The sequence below is a fragment of the Ciconia boyciana genome, chromosome 7, assembly GCF_034638445.1.
Source record: "Ciconia boyciana chromosome 7, ASM3463844v1, whole genome shotgun sequence".
NCBI lineage: Eukaryota > Metazoa > Chordata > Aves > Ciconiiformes > Ciconiidae > Ciconia > Ciconia boyciana.
Window position 1 is genome coordinate 7,934,311 of NC_132940.1, and position 22,625 is coordinate 7,956,935.

At 43.5% G+C, this 22,625-nt stretch overlaps 1 protein-coding gene and 1 long non-coding RNA gene across 4 annotated transcripts in view; both read right to left on the reverse strand.

Moving 5' to 3' along the window:
* RNF11 (ring finger protein 11) overlaps positions 1-22,622 on the reverse strand; it is a 33,485-nt gene extending 10,863 nt beyond the window's left edge. Inside the window, exon 1 of one of the 2 annotated variants that reach the window (XM_072866962.1) lies at positions 22,125-22,622. In XM_072866962.1, the coding sequence (XP_072723063.1) occupies positions 22,125-22,247 (123 nt within the window). In that variant the 5' untranslated portion in view covers positions 22,248-22,622. The remainder of the gene's footprint in view (positions 1-22,124) is intronic. The other variant, XM_072866961.1, reaches the window with a different exon arrangement.
* LOC140654364 (uncharacterized) lies at positions 13,076-19,231 on the reverse strand. Of its 2 annotated transcripts, XR_012043400.1 has the most exons (4): positions 18,992-19,231; positions 16,836-17,049; positions 15,627-15,779; positions 13,076-14,212 (listed from the first exon to the last, which is right to left on the reverse strand). It is a non-coding gene; the product is annotated as an uncharacterized lncRNA (long non-coding RNA). The 2 variants fall into 2 exon arrangements; XR_012043399.1 differs by lacking the exon at positions 13,076-14,212 and having other exon boundaries at positions 14,855-15,779; positions 18,992-19,224.
* Positions 22,623-22,625: the final 3 nt, after the last annotated feature.

The following is a 22,625-nucleotide window of genomic DNA, read 5'->3' on the forward strand; positions in this document are numbered from 1 at the left end:
ACAGCATCAGGCCACAACTTCTGAGAGATAACAAAGTCCTCTTATTACAGCACCTAGCATGTTTATTTTAATAGGTTTATATATATATATATATATAGGGAGGGAAAAGATCCATAAACAATTTACAAAAATTCATGCTCTTCTGTCAAGCTGCTGCAGTGAGCAAAGCCAGGAAAGAACAGTTGCCCCTAAACATTAAATTAAGGACACTCGGGCACAAAACGCAGCCTCCTGAGACTTGGATACTCCAAGTACAAAGCAAAGCAGCTGGGTAAGGAGAAAATCTAGCAGAAGGGGCCAGCAGTCATTTCTGCAGCTGGTGGCAGAGGAACAGCGCATGTATGCAGATCATCCTACCCCATAAGCAAACCACAACATCTGCATTAATGGTACATGTTCTCTCCTACTTAGGCCAAGTGGTTATCTTTGCAGAAACCCCTTCTTACGCCTGGCAAGCGCAGACAGTTATTATAGTGCTATGGCTATGTTAAACACGGCACTTATGGTTCAAGCAAGACGGTTGTTGGAGAAATGAGGAGCAGATTTAACAACAAATAAAAACCTGAAGTTTTGGGAAGAAGAAAATGGTCCTGTAGCAGAAGAGGCTGGAAACAAATAAATCTCTCAGACTGTCTCCTCTGTTGAAAGGTACAGAGTGAACCTACTGTGTCCCATTCACTTACTGCTGTGGAACTGCTGGCTAGCAGGAAGCAAAAATAAAAAAGAACACCCCAAACAAACGAATCCAGTTAACATGTTTTTTGGAGGCTGCATTCAAGCACGAGAGACGGGGGAAGCACTCCAGAGCTACAATGGAAAAGCTGACAGAATGCTAACGGTCCAAGCAGAAATAGGAGAATTGTTCACACTTCCTTCAGACACGTATTTACTTTCTGGAAAGGGTAAACATCAATCAGTGCAACTTGCTTATGGTATAAATCAAAGGGATAACAGCTAAAAATGCTAGTATTGATCATCCTGGGTAACACGTAAAGTCTGCAGCCAGCCTGGACTCTCGCTATGCCAGGTCCTGTACGCAGTGCAGCAAAAAGGCTCGCTCGCAACCTGCCCCGCTCATCCCGTGATCTCAGACACGTGTGGTTTGTCCCGGACACCATCCCCCATGCACACCCACCCAAAGCACTCACTCAGAGGCTTTGACTCACCTCGGGGTACAGCAGACAAAAAAGCTTAAGCTCACATGTGCTCCTGCCTCCTGAAGACATGAGCTTGGCCCAAATCCACCGTTGTGTAACCCCCGAAGCATCGCACCGCTCAGACAAGTTCGTACAAGTAAGTCCCTTACATGAAGGGCTTGATACGGATTACTGGACAGGCAGACACCCTACGAAGGGTATAGGCATATAGGTGACTTCAGGTGGGCAACATTGTGCGCTTAAGTAACTGTGCATTACGCTTTAAACTAGCTACTGAGCCCCCAGACTCAGCGTAGCCAAGCTAGGCACACACAGCCCCTGCCTACCTCCTGGTGCCATTTCAGGGAATTTTGGGATTAAGGTACAGCTCACTCCCACTGGTCTAAAACAGCGCTGCCTCTGCAGCACGGGTCCTGCCACTTCCCTTGCACTGGCTCTAGTCGCTGGCTGGGAGGACACTGATCCAACTGAGTCTTCGTCTCATGAAAAGCAAACAAGCCATTACCATCGACTGTACGATCGCTATAGCCGCTGAAAAAGTTGGAAACAGGCAGCCAAGAGGAAAATGGAGGACTGCCCCTGTCAGGGACTTAAGCCAATTGTGAAATCCTGACTCCAAACACTTAAAAAATAGCAAGAGTGCTAAAATTTATCTTTTGGCAAGAATTAGGTCAGCTTGAAGGCAATTCTAAGAACAAAACAGCCCTTCTGAGTACTTCAGGAACAAGGTAGCAAAACTACAGAAATCAGACCTAATTAGACAAGGGGAAAGGCTGGGGACAAAAAGCCAAAACAGGGAGTACACATGAAAATGCACATAAACTAATGACACAAGCAATCCATCTGGGGAGGACTGCTGAAGCATAAATACAGGCTGTACTTCCATGTGTAAACAGAAGATATGTATATTTAAATGTGCTAATTTGCACTAATAAGAACATAATAACATATAGCAGAGAAATATTATGCATAACTAGGAATGTATTTTAGAAAAAGCATATAGTGAGTAGGATATCAAAGGATCAGTGAAATCAAGTGACGAATGATCTCATCTCTAGGCTCAGTGTATAGTGTTATCTGGGCGTTATCATTCAACGACACAGTAGGCATCCTCCTTGGGTAACAAGGGCTATCCAGAACACGATTTAAGAGCCTTGCCTAAAGCAAGTTTCAACACACATCCAAAACCATTGTATCGAATGCAAGTCCTCATACACCAGTTCCTAAAACAGGACTTAAGTAGACACAACAGCCCCAGCTGGAAGGAGAACATCACCCCCGTGTAACAGTCTTCTGGGAGGTGTCGATTTAGCCTCAGATAAGAGGTAACACAGATAACAAAAACAAGGAGGCTGATCAACAACAGCTATCTCAGATCATCTACCCCCGATGTATTATCCTACATGACAACACAAAATACTTTTCCGTAACCACCAGTTGTAAGCAAGCACCAAAAAAGGGGGTTGAAAAGGGACACAGTAGTTCTTTTTATAGAGGTACAGTCTATTACCCAACCAAAATACACAGAAGATGCAATATCAGAAAGGGCTTCTGCCAACCTTGACACAGACCTTCCCCTTGACCAGGGAGCAGGTTAAGAATGGCTGATGAGGCAGAGCACCGCAGCCAAGCTGCGCTAGCCCAAGAAGGTGGGCTAGCAATGGGCTCCCCCCAGCAAGGTAAGCCAAGCAGAAACCTGATGGAGAATTTTCCATCAGGCCTCGCAGCAAACAGGGACTCAGCAGAGCGAGACTCATGCAGCGCAAAACTCTGCCAAACCATAGAGAAAGGAGAGAAAACAGATTGCTCTACTAAGGATAAACGACTTGGGGGAGAAAAGTGGTGACAGTCCACGTCCTATTGCAGAAGAGCTTCAAAAAGCAGACGGGGCTGGTGATGAGCTGGGTCTGTGTAACCACAAAGCAAAAAAAACTGAAGCAGAGAGACTGCTGGCATGGGACACCTGCTTTGAGACCATGTCAGTGAAGCAGCCCAAGACAGCAGGGTTTGTTTCAAAACTCGGCAATCTGTGTTACACTTCCCTTGATCGTTACTTTGTACTCAATTTGAAATATTTTAATTGCCTTTTTAACAAAACCATCCTCAATTACAAGTGCTTGCTCATGCAGGAAGCTGCCACACCTTGGCAGTTTGATGGTTCACTCAGATCCACAGGCCTTTTACTTTCTTAACGGCATCTGAATTTCTAACACAAAGTGGATGCCCTTAAGATCCAGGTATGTGACTTGAAGCCTCAGCCCAGGCAGTGCAGCAGAGGACTGGGCTGTGCAGAGGCGGCCAGGTGGCTTTCTGAGGCCAATTAAAGGATATAATCAATGTTGTGTTTTGCAACAGCTTAACCACAGCTTTTTTTTAAGCATGTTTCTGCATTAGCCTGTTAGAAAGCCACAGACAGATGAAGCCTCACCTGCCGTACATTAGGGCACCTCAAACATGGTATGAGTCTCTGCATGCAGCTGTCCCTGGTGTCGCCGGCAGTGGCGTGCCAGCTTGGCCAGGACGTCCCTGCATCCACCCAGCCGACAGCTCCTCCCTTCCACCGGATCCTGGGCAACCAATGGGGGGATTTCTGTGATTTCTTCCACACTTTGAAGCTGAAGCTGGAAATAGGGTTTGAATCAGAGGGTACTGACAGCACCCTGAACTGCTGGGCTGTACGCAAGAGTTCGGCGCAGCCTGGGGTGCCGCATCACGTGGACACTGTCATCTCTCCCAGGCGCACACTTGCTGCCATCTCCCAGTTCGGTGAGAATGAACACACACAAAAAATGTGATCTGGCTATTTGTTTAGTGTCATTTGATAATAACATTAATTATTTCAACTCTGAGTTAATGAGCAGCAGAGTAAACAGCCAGAGGCACCAATTCAGGCTATCGGTTCATCTCAGCCGGTCATTTATTAATCTTAAAGGAATGTCTCGGGCATTAAACGAATATTACTAAATCTGTTGGTTTGTTGGTTTTTTTTTTTTAAAGCAGTGCTCTATCTAAAAGCAAGGAACAACTGTATGAATATTAAGGCACACTAAAGCTTGATGAAGCTCCACTTTTTGATGCAGTATTAGCAGTGAACACAAGGGCAATGTTTCTATTTTTTCCAGCTAAGTCTTGTCCTCGCAAGCAGTGACTCTGCATTTTTAGCTCGCAGGGCACGAATCCAAGTGTGATCTCATGCAACTGTCAAACCTCTTCTAACAGTAAAAAGGCCTGTGCCAAGAACAGGTAGAAAAATCATAAATAGCTCTCTCAGGAGTCAGTTATACAAGCAAAATATTTCCAGAAAGTGCTTTTCCTACTTGAAGTTCTCAATGCATAGAGACAGTTCAATGAGCATCTGGTCTTTTCTTTAATCTGTCACCTGAAAACACTTGTTCATTTTACCGCTATGTATGAAGCATACAGCCAGTTGCTGGTGCAACCAGGACAAGCCACATACATTCAGCTTCAGGGATGAGTAAGGTACGACGCCCATCACTAACTGTATAAGCAATCATGTGTCTAATCAATATTTTTAGTCTGTTTTTTTTTTTTGAAACACTCTTCTTTGGATCTTGCCTGTGCTGGTTTTACACCAAAAACACTTGTGTTCGTTTCAGCACAGGTGCTTTTGGAGTAGGTGGTTTGAAGGGGGAACTGAAGCAGGTCCAGCGCTCTGCAAGGGCGAGGGGGGGGAGAAGGGGAGCGCAGAGCCTGGCCCAGCCTCTGCAGCCCCCGTCTCGCCTTGTTCAGCCCCGACACAATGAAGAAAAACCTCTATTTAGTCAGGCCATTCCCCTGCTTACTCCTGCTCTCATGGAAGGTGGGAAGAGCTTTGTTTACATTGAAACTGGCTTTCTGAAGGAAAACTTGTTTTCCACAATGCATTTGTCCTGCTGATTGCAAGTATCAGACAACAAAATCTAGCTACTCATGTGCACTACAAATGTCCCCGCTACTACCCCAGTAGCACGCTTACTACAGAGCCATGAGGGTTTTTCACTTCCATGTCAGGGACGGGGTGGTTTGTTTTAGCACATAGCCCTGCAGCCACCACGGCAATGGACCCTGGCAGGAGCTGGCCCACCAACTGCCACCTCGTCACCACCACGCTACCAGGGACGTGGTACTTGAGCGCCTACTTAAGTACTTGCCTGAATTAAGGCTCAGGCTGCTACAAAATCTCAGAAGAACAGAAAACTGTTTGAGAGGAGGGATGTGAACACAGAGAGGTCATTTTTCTGAATATGGACTGACTGGTTGGAAGACAAAGGCTCATTTCACCCTGACACACCCGTATGAGAGCAGCTGCAAAGCCTGGAGATCTCCAGCCTGAGGTCATCCATATGCAACGAGGGATCTTTCATGTTGTGTGAAGCACACCAGAAACCCTGAACACCTGACACAGTGATAGATATGATGCAGTTTTAGGGCCAGCGTTGAGAAGATCACATGGAAATACAAAGGTTACCTGCGCAAATTTAAAAGCACTCCTTTCCCAAGAACATTACCTGTGACTTTCAAATACAATTTAGACACATAGGTACAAGGAAACTGCTCAGGCCCTGCACCAAAGCATAACTCTACCGTAGGTGAGATACGTGCTACTTTCGATGCCCCTCAGAGGAAGAAATGAAAGCCTAATGGCATTAACATCATGTTACCGACACTCTTTCAGGCTTTATGAAGATATAAAGAAATACTTTTACTTACCTTATTTTCCTGCCTTAATGTTTGGGGTGGAATAACTATGTCCTGCTACAACCCACACTACCACTAAAATAAGTTTTGCCAGTTTATACAAAGACAGACAAACCGCAGTCCTAATAAAACACTGTAAAAATGGAGCAACACTAAGCTACACGTGGAAAGCTTTGAGACAGTGACGCTGGAGGTATTCGGTATGTTATCATGTCAAAAAATATACACAGCCACAGCAAAACAGCTATCAAGAAACCCTGGGAGTTTTTTAGGTTTAATTTATGATATTTAGTCTAAAATACACCTTGTTACTTCGGGAGTCATTAGGGTATAACTACAGAGGTAACTAATAGCTAGACAGGCTTGAAGAGAAAAGATGGGAAGCTTCTTGCTTGGATTTTAACTCCACAAGCAGAAATATCATCACTCAATTACTACAGAAATATTTTAGTTATCTTCCTAGACTTTTTAGCTCACCAGTATGGTCCCCGAAAGGACACCTCTCAAACGCATCTCCGAAGCCGTGGGTGCACCAGAGAGTAGCCTGGGAAGCAGATGGCATTAAGTGCTGCTCCTCCAAGTCCCAGGACCTACAGGACTAAACTCACTTTGTCTCCTTATGCACCACTGTGGAGAAGTCAGTGAAGGTGCTTCCCTGGGGACAGTGAAAGATTTGCTGAGTAAACTCTGAACCAAATAGGCAAGGTAACAAGAGGAGTCTGAATTCCTGTCTTTATCTGGGATACCTCCTTTCCTATAGGCACATCTCCACTGCAGTAAAGACATGAGTAGAAATCACTGCAGCAAATTATTTTTTTGTTCTTTCATTTGTTGTTTTGGATCAGACAGTAGAAGCAGAAATAAACCAATCGTTTCAGGAGATGGGCAGCTCTAGACACTTCCTTGGGGGCAGAAAAGGGCTGGGCATGGCTTTCTCCATGAACTTTGGCAAAAATGAGTCCGATATTCCTCAAATGAAGTCTGCTGAAAGCCATACAGCAAGGACCCTACAGAGCAATTTCAGACTGGCAGATCAAGTTAAAGAAAATATCTTTGCTCTGCTGAAGCTTTTACAGAAATTAGCCTTGAAATAACTTACAGGCCTGGTCCTGATTTTTTTGTATAATTTCATGTAATGCTGAGTTCCTGGTGAGGTCTTCAGCATGTTATGGAATTGTTTACTCCAATGAGAGAGGATAATGGCTAGCAGCGCATGAAAAGGTGCTTGCCCCTTGGACTTCTGAGCTGCATGTTCTGCAGATTTAAAGTAAATACTGTCTATGGCTTCCATTATCAGTCATCATGACAAAATTCACTGCAAGAATTTTTATTTTATTTTGGGGGGTTTTTTGTTTGTTTGTTTCACTGACTATGGATGAGACAGATTTTGTTTTTCAGGAAAACCAAGTTGCTTGAATATCACATCCACTAACAAACAAAATAAAAATAGAAGCGTTAGCCTAGAAAAACAAAGGCTGAAAGGGATATAGGACTGATCTCTAAATAAATCAGGAGAGTAAACATCACAAAAACAACTAAAGATCTGTTTGGTACAAGAATAACAGGTGCAAGTTTGCCATAAATAATCTAGAACTGTGAAATAGCTTCTAGACCCTTAGTTCTCAGCTGATCAAAAGAGGCTCCCTGTAGGAGTAGTTGCAAGGGCAAAGCTTGACCAGCTTCTTGTAAAAGTCATACATTATCTTCAGAAAATAACTTCAGTGAGCATGTGCATAACTATCCATAGGTCCCCTTGTTCACAGACACCAGAAAACAGTCCAATTCACACACTTGTTAATAGGCAATTTCCAACACTGTACCAAACAGGGCTGTTATCCAAATTAATATAACCTATGATGCAGTGTAACAACTAGCAATAATGCTTGTCATATTGAACTCAAAGCTAATGTAAATACAATACAAAAGATAATGCTTCATTAAATCTGAGCCTCGTTTTGTTGAAGCTATTATAAATGTCTGCAGACACTGCCATAAGTGGATCCACCTGGAAGTTTAAGACACTAAAAAAATAAAAGCTTAAAAGTGAGAAAATAATATTTTTTTTACAAAATCACTTTACATTAACAATTCTGGTTTGATCTCTGCCGCTTTTTCGATAGCCCACTGGTGGAAAACACCTACGGCGGAAGCACAGGGGTTCTTGGCCAAACCCTGTTTCCTGCAGCACACTCCACAGGTAGAAGCAGGAGTCAAGACAGGGCTGAGAAAAGACACTTATAAAACTTATCCTGCTGACGGCATGCTAGCTGAAAGGTTTACCACATACAGAAATCTCCCGTTTTACAAACCCACTTGTGTTGCTTGAGTAGCCCTGGGCAGCCACACCACTGATGAAGATTTGGCCTGGGGCAAGCAAAATGTAAGATCATCAGTGAACAGGTATACATGGAATTACTGAACTCTATGTTGATATACAGGCACTTTATTGCTGGAACACACTAATCATTCTGCATCTACAATTCTAAAAAAAAAAGTATGTATCTTACTTCAGTTTGATGTGTTACTTAAGTCTTTTTAAGGGAGAAAGGGCAATAGCTATTGGTCTAATTTAAATAGTTATATTCCATCCAGTTGAAATGCATTACTGTATTCAAACTGAAACCTCGCCAGCATATTTTATGAAATAGACCAAGGAAACGTTAGTGGCAGCAAGCGGTCTCATTCAGAAAACTATTTCTACAGCTTTGCAAGTGCCCCACAACCCTGACAATGTGCTGGGCTGTTTGCTTACCAGTGACCGACAAGGAAGGGTGTCCCTCACTGCCACGGCAGCCCCATCTCCTGCAGCTTCTGGGCTTTTTCTATAGGTCTCTAAGGCAAAATGCAACTTAGCTCATGAGATCCAAAAAACTGTAAAGATTGTATTTACTGCTCATGTTCAGTGGTTCCGAATTCAGAAAACTAAACAGAAAGGTATCGAGCAAGAGGGTTCGAGCTATGCAAAAGCATGGCATTACTGCAGAAATTACAAGAGTGGGTAACACTGCATAAGTGGATGCATGAAAAAGAAGCAAGATTTGCTTCTCAAATTTAGCTCTTGCAACAGTGTTTTGTCCCTCAATTTGCTTTAAGTAAGACTGGCTCCAACAGGAAACTAGGAGCCTCTCGAGAGACACCAAACTAGAATAAGGAGTCACAACATATAAAACAGGAGAGCCAAATTGAGGCGGCCAGCTTCGCTTCTGCTCTTGCATACCTATATAATTTCTTAATTCTAAACGTTTTAGACAACATGGAGGTTGTTTTATTAAAAGCCACATACACTGGCTGTCCTCACATACATATGCACAAAGGTAATCAAACTCCTAACAGCAGTGACAAAGCTTGCCAAGTTATGTTCAGACTTTGGAAACCATCCACGGAGTCTTAACTGGAAGGCTTGTGTGCGGAAAGAGGCAGAGCAGCACCCCACAATGCAGATGAATGATATTACTGTAGTCAGTTGTGTCCCAAGGGATATCACAGTCTGCTGCACAACACGAACAGGCTGTGAAAGTCTTCACCCATTCCTGTACTTACCAAATATACTCATGAACTGTTAGGTAACATTAATGAAACGTCTTTAAAGAAGAAAATAGTGAGGAAAAGTGTCCAAGCATCTTTAATGGTGGTTGTGGTAGACAGATTTATATTCTTTTATTATGTTTTGTCAGGTTGTTGGTTTTTTTTAAACCAGAAAGATCACATTTAAGAAAAACAGAACTAAGGCTTTGTCTACATCAGAGATTTGCCCTGAAGCAGCAAAATCCACCCCACTGAAGTTAGAAATGGCACCTTTAGACTGCATTTCATGCACAGACCATTCCCAAATGGACTCACTGCCCAAACCAGTATCAGACATTCATTCTGTGCATGCTCTGGTATGCAGTTAAGTCCCAGTATATCCTTAATTACAACATGGTGAAGCCAAAAATCCTGTAAGACTTGGCGGTAATAGCACATGTCTAATACCTGACACCTCTAGACCTTTCCAGAGATGTCACAAAGTAAAACGCAATATATAGATGGCAAAGAGTACAGATAAATCCAATCTCCACCAGGAAGTCAGTTCAGTTCACTAAGCTGACAGGAGGAAAATAAGAGCGAGATAACCCATTTTAGACACTTGAAGGGTATGAGCTGACTCACTGAGGGATCAGATAAGCACGAAAGCCACCACAAAGAGACTGCGGAGCACACGGCTGCAAGTAGAAAACAGGAGGGAAAAGCAGAGCAATCCCTTTTGGCAGCAGCGCATGGTTAGATCAGACCTCCCTGCGCCAGAAACATGGACGCACACAACGCAGATCACAAGGCACACCACATTTTCACCTGGTTTCAGTTTGTGGTCCGCTGAACAGAGATAGCCTCCAAGCCCCTCCTTTGACCTTGGCTGCATTCAGCCCCAAGCAGTGTCTGTTAAAGCCATTATTTTTAAGTGCTGGAGCAGAATCCTGCCTCAAATCAAGTTAAACAAACACTGATGCCAGTTCCCCATGTGTCAGAGGCATACACACCCCAACACAGCAGTACCAATGGTTTCCACTGGCGTCCGTCCCCAGTGTGGTGAAGGCCCCAGGAGAGGAGTACGTGGTGCCCTTAGACAGCAGCACTTTCTTTAGGGACAGAGAAAGTACCCCTCTCTCCCCAGAAAGGCTGCAGAAGCCCAAACAGCTCAAGTTGCTGATGCACTGACTCAGATAAACTCCCCTATATTTAAAAAAATGCTTTATGCTGACAAAGGGATGGACAAATTTCCCCCAGCCTACAGTACTCTTCACTGTTACTCGTTACCCTGAGGTGGAAACATTTGGTTGATCCCTCAACACCAACAGCCTGTTTGGTAGCATCTGTTACATAGTTGCTACTACCATTTTCCCAGTTTTTGCTTTCCAATAAAAATACTGCTGTGCCAGCAGTGCTGCTTGGAGGAACCTCCATCTGCGTGATCTGATCAGAGCAAAGCACACATTGACCCCAGGATACCACGTTTCAGAGTCCACTGCAGGAACTCCTGCAGCACGAAGGCGTGATCCAATTCACTTGTTAACCAAGAGGTAATGGGTCATTATTCAGCCGCAGCACATTGAGAAGACACAGAGACATGAAGTTCTGTATGTTGCAGCTGGGATTTTGGAAGTCTGGCCTTCACCACACTGGGATCCAGAGAGTGGCATGTGCGTAAGATGTATTAATAGAGCCCAAAAAGAGAGGAAGGATAAAACACCCTCCTTTCCTACCCCAGCCTAAAACTATAGCTCTTTTCTCCTCAGTTTATCAGCTCAGAGTAGGTGACAGCCACATAAAGACACTTCAGGAGAAGCTATATATAGGGTGAAGTGAACTTTTCCCCAGGAAGCTCTAGATCTAGGTCATCTTGCTGCTTCTGGGAGGTAGGAAAAAACAGGTTACTCACTGAACAAGAATACAGTTTATAGAGGAAAACAAAGATTACTTGGAGCATGAAATTTTGTGTGGATAGTATTTTTTCTTTCCTGAAGGATTTTTAAAAATAAAACTAATTAGTCATTAAACATTGTGTCTCTGAATACCTGACTCCATCTACTGTAAATCAAGAAAGCCATTATATTTACAAAAGGAATGGGCATTGTTTGGTAAACTTATTTACAGTAGTTCAGCCACACAGTAAAATAAGTACAACTTAAATTCTTAGAAATTCCAGAAAGTTTGTCTGAATTTTACTTAATGTAAAATCCCTCCTTGCACTTCATTTTTGGTTCTTATAGATGACTGGCTGGAAGCATTATATACAACCCAGCAGAGCTCCAGGTGAGTTATCATCTTAATCCATGGGAGTGAATTCAGTACCATACTACCACTTCCAGCGGAGGGCAGGGTGGGAAAGCCACTGAGCATCCCACTCAGGGTTGGGCTAAAGGCCATCATCTATCTCAGTCCAGCTGCTGGACGGTACCTGGCCATCACAGCCACTGCAGCATCACGTGGATGCCATTAGCTAAAGAGGTGTGCTATCGGGGCAGGCAGAGGAGTTTTCTGGGCCCAGGACAGACCTTGGAGTAACACTACCTACGCAGTGCTTCTTACTAGTTTCCAATTTGCAGATCCCTAAAAATTGTCAAGTAGAGGTGTGGACCTGTATTCTCAGTTTAGTGACTACAGATGGGACTTTATTAGCTCTTGTGAGCACTGTAAAAAACAGCCCATAGAGTCTCAGAGACCCAGGAACTAAGAGGTGAAAAAGCACTAACCTAGGAAAGAATTAACAGTTATTTTAAATTAAGTATTTTTGCTTGAATTTTAAAAGTGATATTGTTTCCTTCCAAGAAGGGCAATATACTTTCAAGGATGCCACTCTCCATGGGACAATCTGCAACTGCCTCAAGGTCTCCAAATATATAGATGTAACATTATAGAACTCTGTGAAATAGACACTAAAGCAATTACTTAAGTCATATTTCATAAGCTAAATTGAAGATATATGGATGCAACTGCAATACAAATCATAATACCAAAACAGAAAACAACCAAGAGAAATCCCAAAAGATCAGAAACTGGCAATGGCAATTAAGCAAGTACTATTATAAAGCATAAAATAAAGTCTACAGGTGTTAAAATACTAATTTCAGTGTCTTCAGCAAACTAATGCTCTAAATTCAGATTTAGTGATCTGACCCTTTTATATAGTTTCTACTGAATACATCAGTTAACGGCTTTCTGTTAAGCAACAGTACAGACCAAACCAGTTTAGTACGTCTGTAGTCAAGCAATGCTTGCACCTGTTTGCTCAAAACCTGAGAGCAACTACTTCTCTTTATGAACTTTAAATAAAATTAATTTATTCAGGCAAAATAAATACCGGTCTTAATCTATACTGCAAAATTATACTACGTCTGAATTACAGATTTCGACAACCGTGTTAATAAAATGTTGTGATTAATGTTCAGTGCACAGAACAAACTCTGTATCTGGGTTTAATTACAATGATGAATAAAAGTCAGACACAGGCATCGTCCCACAGTAGTCATGCATTATACTGTCCCATAGATACTGAAATAATGGAATCTGATGCACTTTAATCTCTTATCTAAGTCTCCCGCAGCTCTGAAACAGAAAGGGCAAGAGCACCCAGCCTCATCCAGTTCTGCAATATTCGCACACTGAGTCATGAGAGATTTGTACCCCCCACTACCAAGATGCATCTTACAGGAATAAATAAAGTCAGATAAATATTGCTCCATTTCCTTCTGGCTACAGCTTGTATACAAATCACCAGGAGAGCCATACAGACTGACAGTGGTGAGGACTATAGGGAAAACTTACAGCCCCTACAGAACTACTGTCCAAGTATATACAGCTATGTTAGATACACTTCTGGGTTATATTCTAGTCTGACTTTTTTTTTTTAAAGCAGTTTTGCCATGACAAAGATTAGAAACTGGCAGTATCTGGTAAATTTAATGGTTTTAATCGTGGGTGCAGGATAGCAGATTCCTTACTTTTGTCCAAACCAGCACTGAATGATTTTTTGCTTACCACTGGATATTCACACGGCTTCATTAAATTTTATTAGTCATAAACCAGGCGTTTCCTTGATGCTTCTAGGACCTCTCTTAGCAATCCAAACTCTAATGGCATGTGGGCTAGCTACAATCCCAAGCTCTAGAAAACTCAGCATTGTCAGCCAGCTGAGATTTGTCTTTGACTGAGGAGGAGGTTGTCCCTGCATGGGCATTTGGCCTTGGAGTTCAGTGAAGTACATACAAGAACTGCTTCTGAACCATGCCTCTAGAAATAAAAATTGCTCCAAGCAGGGAAAAAGCAGACGAGAGGACACAGAAGCCTCTCCAGTGTCCAAAAAATATGATCAAGGGAAACAGGTTTCAGTATTGCCTGGATAATAGTCTGCACATTCATCGCTGCATGCTGGGGCTAAGGGAGAAACTGAATTTCCTGAGTCACAGTTTCTCTCAGTCCTCCCACAGTTTCAGTCCTCCCCCAGGCACCTCAGGTCTACATCATCCCTAAACTAAACCAGTGGCTAAAAACAGAGGCAGGATGAGAATGCTCAAAAATCAGACTAGCCTTTGATACGATGGTATGCACGCGTGCACGTGTGCAAAGCAGAGAGCATGCATAAGCATTCTGCTGGATCAGCAGAAATGCCCGATGTAATAAACCAGCTGGTTGTGATTTGGCTGACGCAACTGCAGTTGAAAGGACGGTTCTTTTATCTCCTCCTTCAGTTGCTGTACGCATCTGCTGTTTGTCCGTGTCACTGCGCGTGGATCATGGCCCAGCAGCTTTTATGCCACCGGCATTCTGACTTTCTTCTTCACTGATGAGAAACAGAGCGGCCAGCAGATTTCTATGGAGGACTGGTAAATAAAACAACCACTCTCAATAACTGTTTGGTCTCTTGGAAATTGTTTCATTAGTTCATAGGAAAGTCACGGTTGATTAGCATTAGTCCATTCCACAGATCATTATCTCTTCAAAACATAAAACTAGTTTATCTTCCATGGTTCTGAAACCAAAGTCCAGATGATCAGCAGCTGTTGCTGGCTGTACACAGAAATGAACCAGTGGTACATACGGGAAACATAAGAGTTTCCTAAACACACGGTGGTCCTAGATTTTGGGGAGGGCGGTATTGCTTGTTTGGCTTGGCTTGCCTGAAAGAATGTACGATCTCCCAGCATAATGAAGATTCATCATCCTGATTAGGCCAGATTTCTTATTACCATCTCCACGGCCTCTTCATTCCTACTAATTGAGCATCTGGAACGCAGGCTGCCAAATAAATGCTGAACTATCAGATTCCAAAACAGATTTTAAGAGACTTATCTACTGCCTTAAACAGATCTTCTGATAAAAGCTCCCTCTCTACAGCAGCAGGTTTGTCATAAATTCCTGCAGAGGTGCATTTTATAATGAAGGAATATTATTTTATTAAAATCAAATTATCATGGAACACTTTACTAACAGGAATTAAATTACTAAGCATGCCTGCACTGAAGATAAACTTTATTACTCCTTTACTCCTCATTTTACAGTGAGGAAACTAAAGCACAGACCAGTTAAGTGATTTGCTAAAAGTTACAAACGAAACAGAAGACTGAACTAAGAATAATGAATGCTTATGCTAGGGCTGCTAGAGTGATTTTTTGGTAGATTTTGGGGTTTTTGTTTAGGTTTGAGGGTGGGGGGTTTTTTGGTTGAAGTCTACAGCGTAGCTTTATCCAGCAAGAAGCTACACATCAACTCTAGGTCTGTGGGGACAGGTTGCTGCTGCAGCTGCCCCCCAAGAGGCTGGCAGAACGACAAGAAAGATAACATCTACAAAAACACATCCTACCTTCAGGAAGCAAGACACATCTTCACTTCTGAGACCTTCACAATGTCAGGGCAAATTTTTCTTGCGGTCTAAATCAAGACTGAAGCTTGCTTTGCCTTTTAGAGTCAGAATGGTAACTCTTCAGCTTTTTTCCCTGGAGAGGTTTTATTCTAACTCAGCCATGACATCCCTAAAAACCTGCTCATTTTGTAATTCTTTGGTCTCTTAGAAACTGTTTCATTAGCTCATAGAAAAGTCATGGCTGATTTGCTTTAGTCTATTCCACAAACCATTACCTCTTCAAAATATAAATACGTTTCTCTTTGTGTGTCTATGAGGAGGCAATAACAAGGACAAGCACAAAGACTGGAAGACACAAGTCTGTCACAAGCAAGTGGTGTTATTTTTAGTTTCTTGACCTTACAATCTGCAATCAGTTTGACTACAACCATTACCAGGGTCTGTAGAAGTCTTCATTAAACTGAGCTTCTTTCCTTTGTTTAAATGATGAACAGCGACATGGGCAGACAGGGAGGGACCTTGTATAGCATCTTGATCCAACTTAAGACATTTGTTGCAGAAGTCCATGTAAAACAGTAAGCAATCCTCTGTCAAATATGATTATAAACATATCCTATTATTTTCAAAATTCCTCTTGGAAAACCTTCTGGCCAAAATGGCTAGGAACAGATCTTTACCGATTGCTAACTTAACAACACTAAGTTTAGAAATTGGGTCTAATTTTCATAATAGAAAGATGATAACATAGAGAACTTGAACATCAGCATACACTTCCCATTTCCTCTAGCCATGTCTACTGCATATTTATAACCAATTGGAGTTAAAAATCTATTTTAAGCAGGCAAAGAATTACAATATTCAGCCAATATTCATTAAAATATTCATTAAAACCAGTTTATGAATAGGTATTTTCAAGATTAAAGTTACCTAACTCTGTGATACCATCTGGTATCCTTTATTTTCAGGTTTGCCTTCCTTCCTCTCTTCTCCCTCTGCCCCCCCAGCTTTTTTCACTAGCAAAATGGAAGATGGCACCAATCAGCCAGCCTGGCAGGCTATGCTGAAACCAGTATGCATTAAGACAGGAAATACAGGTGCACAGTTTTTTCTAACTGTTATCTAGAAAGGAAGTTAGACTTAACACCCTCAGGAAACTTTCTGTCCAGGACGCATTACCAGCAACAAAATTCTCTGGACAACTTGCTAAGTTCTTCAGACATGGATGGAGTAAGAAGTGTCATGGCATATTGTTCACTAACCAAATAACCTTGGATGCTATTACAATGAAGTTCATAATACATATAATTCATTACTATCTGAATAAGTGAACTGTATATCCCTATACAGACATTTAAAAAAAAAAAAAGGTTTATTATTGCTTTGCACGTACAAATAATTTACCAGAACATCACCATAAGACATGGAGGGCTTACAGATTTTCTAAATGCAGCGGTCTAAATTGTATTGCAACAATTTATCAGGAGTGACTTTAGCACTTAATGCTTGGTCTTTTACAATTAGAGATATTATTCCAGAATATTATTATAGCACTTGTTCATTTCTGAGAACCAGTTATATAAGGTAGCTTAAGCAACCATTTTCTTGAAAAGAAGTAAACGCAAAACATCACTGGCTTACTCTACCATTTCTCATCCATGCAGCAAACACTCAACTTCAGCTCCTCCTTCACTTTGTCTCCTCACTGAAGCTGATCCCCATGGAGGGCACTGCTGCCAGAAGGCACCAGCCAGCAGCACACCAACAGAGAGACACTCTTCTCTGAAGCCCTTTGAAGTTTCCACTGGAATGAGGAATTGTGGACTGGAGCGGTATTTCAGTTCACATCCACAAATGCAACTGTAATTCATACACGTCATCAGCGAGATGTGAAGGACAAGCAGAGAAAAGGGCAAGACCTGCATATGCAATTTTTAAATATACTCCTTTCTCTTACATGAAAGTAAACTTACTAGTTGGTTTGCTTTTTTCATGGCTAGCTTTCTGTATGTAATTTTTTCCCATCACATCTTTCCTCCTCTTACACCATTCTAACATATGCCAACAGTTCTAGCTTTGCACGACCACTCAATGTCAAATTATTACACATTATACTACCGTAGTCTTCCTTCTTGTACAATACACGCAATCACAGATGATAAATCATCTCATTTGTAGCCCAAGAGAATTTTGTATGGATGTTTCTATAATGGGTGCAACTTCTATATCAGAATTAATTTGGTTTGCAACTTTTAATGATATTAATTACCATGGCTTGGAGAAGACAGCATTGGAACACCAAGGTAATATATTACTTAAGTCATGATGAGAGCATACTAAAAGCTTTGTTTCTCTGTTGAGCAAAATACATCCAACACACGCATCCACGGGGGCAAGTTTCACACAGAAATGCAGTAGACTATTTAAAGAAAATTTTCTGACTGTTCAAACTGGGGACTTCTTCAGCGCCTTGGATAAGCAACACTCCAGGACTTCATCTATTGCACTGCGCTCAGCCTGAGAGGATCCCGGAGAGTGACTTACTAAGGACCTAGGGCACCATCATCACAGGCTGCTGTGCCACCTCCCTGAACTGGGGACGGCTGGCACAAAGCACAGCAAGACAGATGGATGGGGATGAGGGTACAATGCATACAGGTGACGCTCAGTTAACAGAGGCGGCCCAAGGACACCATTGCAGCAACCTCAGTTTAAGAGAAGCCATGAGACCCCCAAACTGTGCTTTCAAAACCTGCTGTCCCCAACAGCTTTTGGAAGATTATGGGAGCACAACATTGGGTTAAGCTCATGTTTGTGATCTCTTGTCTCATTTTGTGGCTACTGCCTAATCAAAGGAGTATCCAGGTCAAAAGGTTTTAAATTAATCCCTCAAAAAAAAAAAAATCCACTGGATCCACTGAAACATTTTATCTGGGCCTGTAAGGTAACACAGGGTTGTACTGAGTACCGGAACACACTTGGGATCTTTTCAGATAAAGGGGTAAAATATTTTATTAGTCTATCTGCCACATCAACATTTCAAACGTGCTTTTATGAGTTCAGTATCAATACCAAGAATTTGCGCTTATTTCTCATGCTTTTAGCTTATTAAAAAAAGATGTATACCACTTGCTAAATTAAGACGACTGTAGTGTATTTTGTCCACAGTAGCACTTTTTAGAAACTTAGGGAGAAAAGATGTAAAATACTCTGTACTTTACTGTGTAAAATTCCAGAGTTTAATAAACTGGCCTATTATTTCCTGCAACTATTGAAGAACTATTTAAGAACAGAAATATGAAACAAGGATTAAGAAAGGGGCACATCTGTTGTGCAAAATAAAGTCTTTGAGAAGAACTACTAGAAGTAAGAGAAACTGGAAAATACAGTAAACTTGTATGGAAAAACAGCAGAAGGCATATTGCCAACAGATGGTGAAGAAGTCATACACAGAAAAGGAAAACAAACTTGAAAGCATACTCAATTTTGAGGACTTGAGAAAAAACAAAACCAAAGCTAACTCTTTCCTAATCACAGATTCACTGGTTAAAAATGGAGTTGCATGTGTTTAGCACTCAGAAACACAGTTGTAATTTCTGGGTTCTAAAATGGAGGCATCCAAAATTAGCATCTGTCTGTGAAAGTGTTGGTCCACTCTTGAAATTACTTCCTTTCCCCCCACACACACAAACACACTCCTTTTTTTGGTGTGTTTTAATTATTTCCCATGTTAGCCGTTAAGCTTGACGCCCTGGAAAATGGCTGATGTTTTAATGGACCACGTTCTCATTAACTCAGATACCTGTTTAGAAAGATGCTTCCTCTCAGAAGCCTTTCTGCTGTAGCTTGTAACACATACTGCCACAGAAACTGAGAGCAGACAGGTAGATGCAGAGCCTCTGAATGGAAGTTATATTCCCCGCTACTCCACGTGTCCACACTGCCAATCAAATTTTCAATCTCACTTTTGGAGGCAGGAATTTCACACAGTTGGTTCAATCACACTCACTGCTAAAAGAAATTTGACATGCAATACTGAAGTAACTATTGGGGGCACATTTTACAGTTAGAAACAAATAACTAAATCAAAATCATGGTTTAACAAGATCCCCATATGGATGCCCATAGCACAATCCTGTCCGAACATGAAAAAGTGTTTTAAACGTCAAAATAATACAGAAGTTAGTTACAAGAGACATAGAAGTAATTTTCTACAACTGTGTATCTTCACTCAACACGCTTCCTTCCCCTAGCTTGCATACCTTGCAAGATCTATTCAGGAAGTTGACACATCATTGCTGCAAACCCAAGAGAAGCAAACATACCAGATTTTATTCTCTTCTAAGATATGTCCATTTTACAGCTGAAATTTCAGTAGTTAGATTTTAAATTGTTCATCTCCTAGTTTCTTGCACACACTGCTAGTTGCCACAAGCTAGCTTTCAAACTCATTTTATCCTCTTCCTTGCTTTCCTTCCTCAGGTCTAAATATTCTCATATAGACTCTAATTCTGGTTAAGATACTGTGAAAGTAGTAATTATCACACACAAGGACAGAACTCCTGAATTCCCATTTGTAACACTGAATCCAAGCTGCCACCTGAAAGTTGAAATGAGTGACCTATGGCTAGCACAACCGCAATAACGGAGCATAAAGAATTCTTCACCTTAGAGTCTGTCTTGTGCATCTTCTAAACGCAAAACAATTCAGAATTATAAATCCCTTCAACCTCAAAGTGCATGAAATGCTGCACAATATTGTAGGTAAGGTCTTTTTAAAAAAAAAAAAAAAAAAAAATCACAAAACATTGTGGTTCAAAATCTGTGGAAAGGGTAGCTTTGAATTTTGACTATACGAGACACAAAATGCTACCTTAAGGTGAAGCTTTAGGAACTGCCAGGATCAGTGGAGGGGCTTTCAGGACAGCCAGCAACATTCGAGACAGCCAGACGCCTATGGGCACATCACCCGATGCTATACAGCTTTCTTCAAGCAAGGGAAGTTTTGCTATGAATACACTTACTGAAAACCAGACATCTGTAAGTCTGTCATTTATTTCACTGTCTACTGTCTTCCCAGTCAACCATCCACACTTGTGAGCAAGAAATTCTTCATCAAGAAAAAATTTAATGGAGGGGGAAGCAGTGACAGAGAGAGAGTACTTATCTACACTGAAATCCACAGGAGAAGGCCTGCACAACGAGTATACTTGATTCATGACTCTTGCAAAAGCTAACAGGTTGTTTTCAAAGGGGAAAAAAAGCCTCCACAAGTCTTCCTAGAATCACAGATGTAAATGCAACAAATAGCACGAACAGCCAAACTTTATATGTTGATTTGACAAAAATACAATGCATTCCTAAACCACATGGACAATTCAGGTTTAATTTAGAACAACACGACCTTTAAAAAAAACTTAATCTGCCACCAAGCACTTTCTATTTATTGGGACTTCAGCAGACATAGTTTCGAAGTCAGAAAAAAAAAATCCCCACATCAGGAAATTTATTCTAATATTAAGCTTTTGCACCCAAACAAAACAAACAGCTACACACTGCCAAGCAATACCAGCGCTGCTTCACATATGGGGCTTCTCTTCAACACTTAAGGGGCTTCCTAACAGGGCTGTAATTCTTGAACTTGTCAAAGCATTTGTAGATTACACGGCTGCCCGGTTAAATACTTCCTGCAATTTTGTTAATTATACCTCAAGGTCTGCAACTACCGACTCCCATCTTAGCAAACAGAGAGCTCTCAAGTCACCCCCCAGAATTTGTGTCTCAACTGTCATTTATACAGATTTCTCTGGAATATATCCAATTATCTCAGATACAAAAATACTTTTAAAACTTGGATAAAACGTGCAGTTATACCACTGGGATTTTTTTTTTTCTTTATTTTTTAGTGGTGTACAACCGTTCACTGTAGGTGGCTTGTTTAGGGCAATATACATTTCTATACATGGGGATGGAGATGACAAGAGGCAGACAAGTGCAACCCCAAGTTCAGCTTCCCCTTTCCACGGAAACCCCTCCGAGAAGCGGCCAAGAGCAGGGCTTTCACATTCACGCCATCACCACTCCACATCAACGTTACTCTCCGCCGTGAGGAAAGCGATAAAGAAAATACCCGGCCTTCTCCCCCTCCCCCCCCCATTCGTCATCAAGATGTAAATTAACTGATTCTCTCTGAGACATTAAAAAAAAAAAAAGGAACAATGGGAAAACAATTCCCTGCTGGTGCCCCACACGACCGAGGGAAACAGGATCTACTGCGCTGGGAGAGTTACTTACTGGGGATCAGACGCTGCTAAAAATACGGGAGCGAAGCCCGAGCGACGGTGAATGCGCCCGGACAAAGCCCGGGCAGTGCACGCGCCCGCGGTCCCCGTCCCGGAGCGTCACCCGAGCAGCGCAACACCAGACGGTGATGTCACCGCAGGAGGCAACAAAGGACGCGGCACCGGCCGGACGGCCAGCGCCTGCCCCCCTCCACCTCCTCCGGGACCCCGCGGCCGCCCCCCGCCCGGCAGCATGACCGACTCCCCCCCCCCCCCCGCCCCCAGCCGGGCCCGGCCCGCCCGACGCTCCCCGCCGGCGGCCGCCGCCGGAACCTCGCCTCCCGTCTGCCGAGAGGCCCGGGCTGTGAGACTGGAAGAGACAAAGCGGCTTCCCCCCCCGCCGGTACCCGTGAGCGGAAAGGGAGCGGTTCGGGCAGCCGCCCAGCGCAGGAGAGGCGGCGGGGGGGAGTCAGCGGCGGCCCCCGGCCCGGCCCTCAGGGCGAGCGGCCTGGCGGCTGCCCCGCGCCGCGGCCCCCGCGGCCCTCTCCTCACCCTCTTCCCCAGGGCCCCGCCGCCTCCCGCTGCCCGCTCCGCTCCCTCCGTCCCCCTCCAGCCTCCGCTCTCCGCCGCGGCGCTCCCCGCCCCCTCCCCTACCTGATATGGCGGCGGCGGCTCCTGATCCGGCTCAGCCCCGTCCCCGTAGCTGGCTCTGTCCGACTGGGACTCGTGAAGCAGCGAGATGTCATCCGAGGTGGGGGACTTGAGGCAGTTCCCCATCTTCCCCCCGGGGAGCGGGGCTCCCCCTCCGCCGCCTCCTCCTCCTCCTCAGGGACGGACCGCCAGCCCCCGCCGGCGGCGGCTCCGCGCCCTCAGCCTCCCCGCCGCAGCGCGCAGCCCACAGCCGCCCCGCCGGGGAGGCTCATGCCAGCCCCGGCCCTAAGCGGCTTAACAGCAGCCCACAGCCGCTTCCTGCTTCGCTCCGCAGCCGCCCCGACCCGACCCCCGAGCTGGGGGGGGGCGGCAGGACTGGCCTCCCACCCCCCGCGGGGCGGCGTGGGGCAGCGGGCTCCGGTGGGGTCCGCCCGCCCCGCGGCAGCCCGGCGCTGTTCTGCTTCCTGGTCACCAGCTCCCTGCGCACTGGGCTTTGTCGCACAG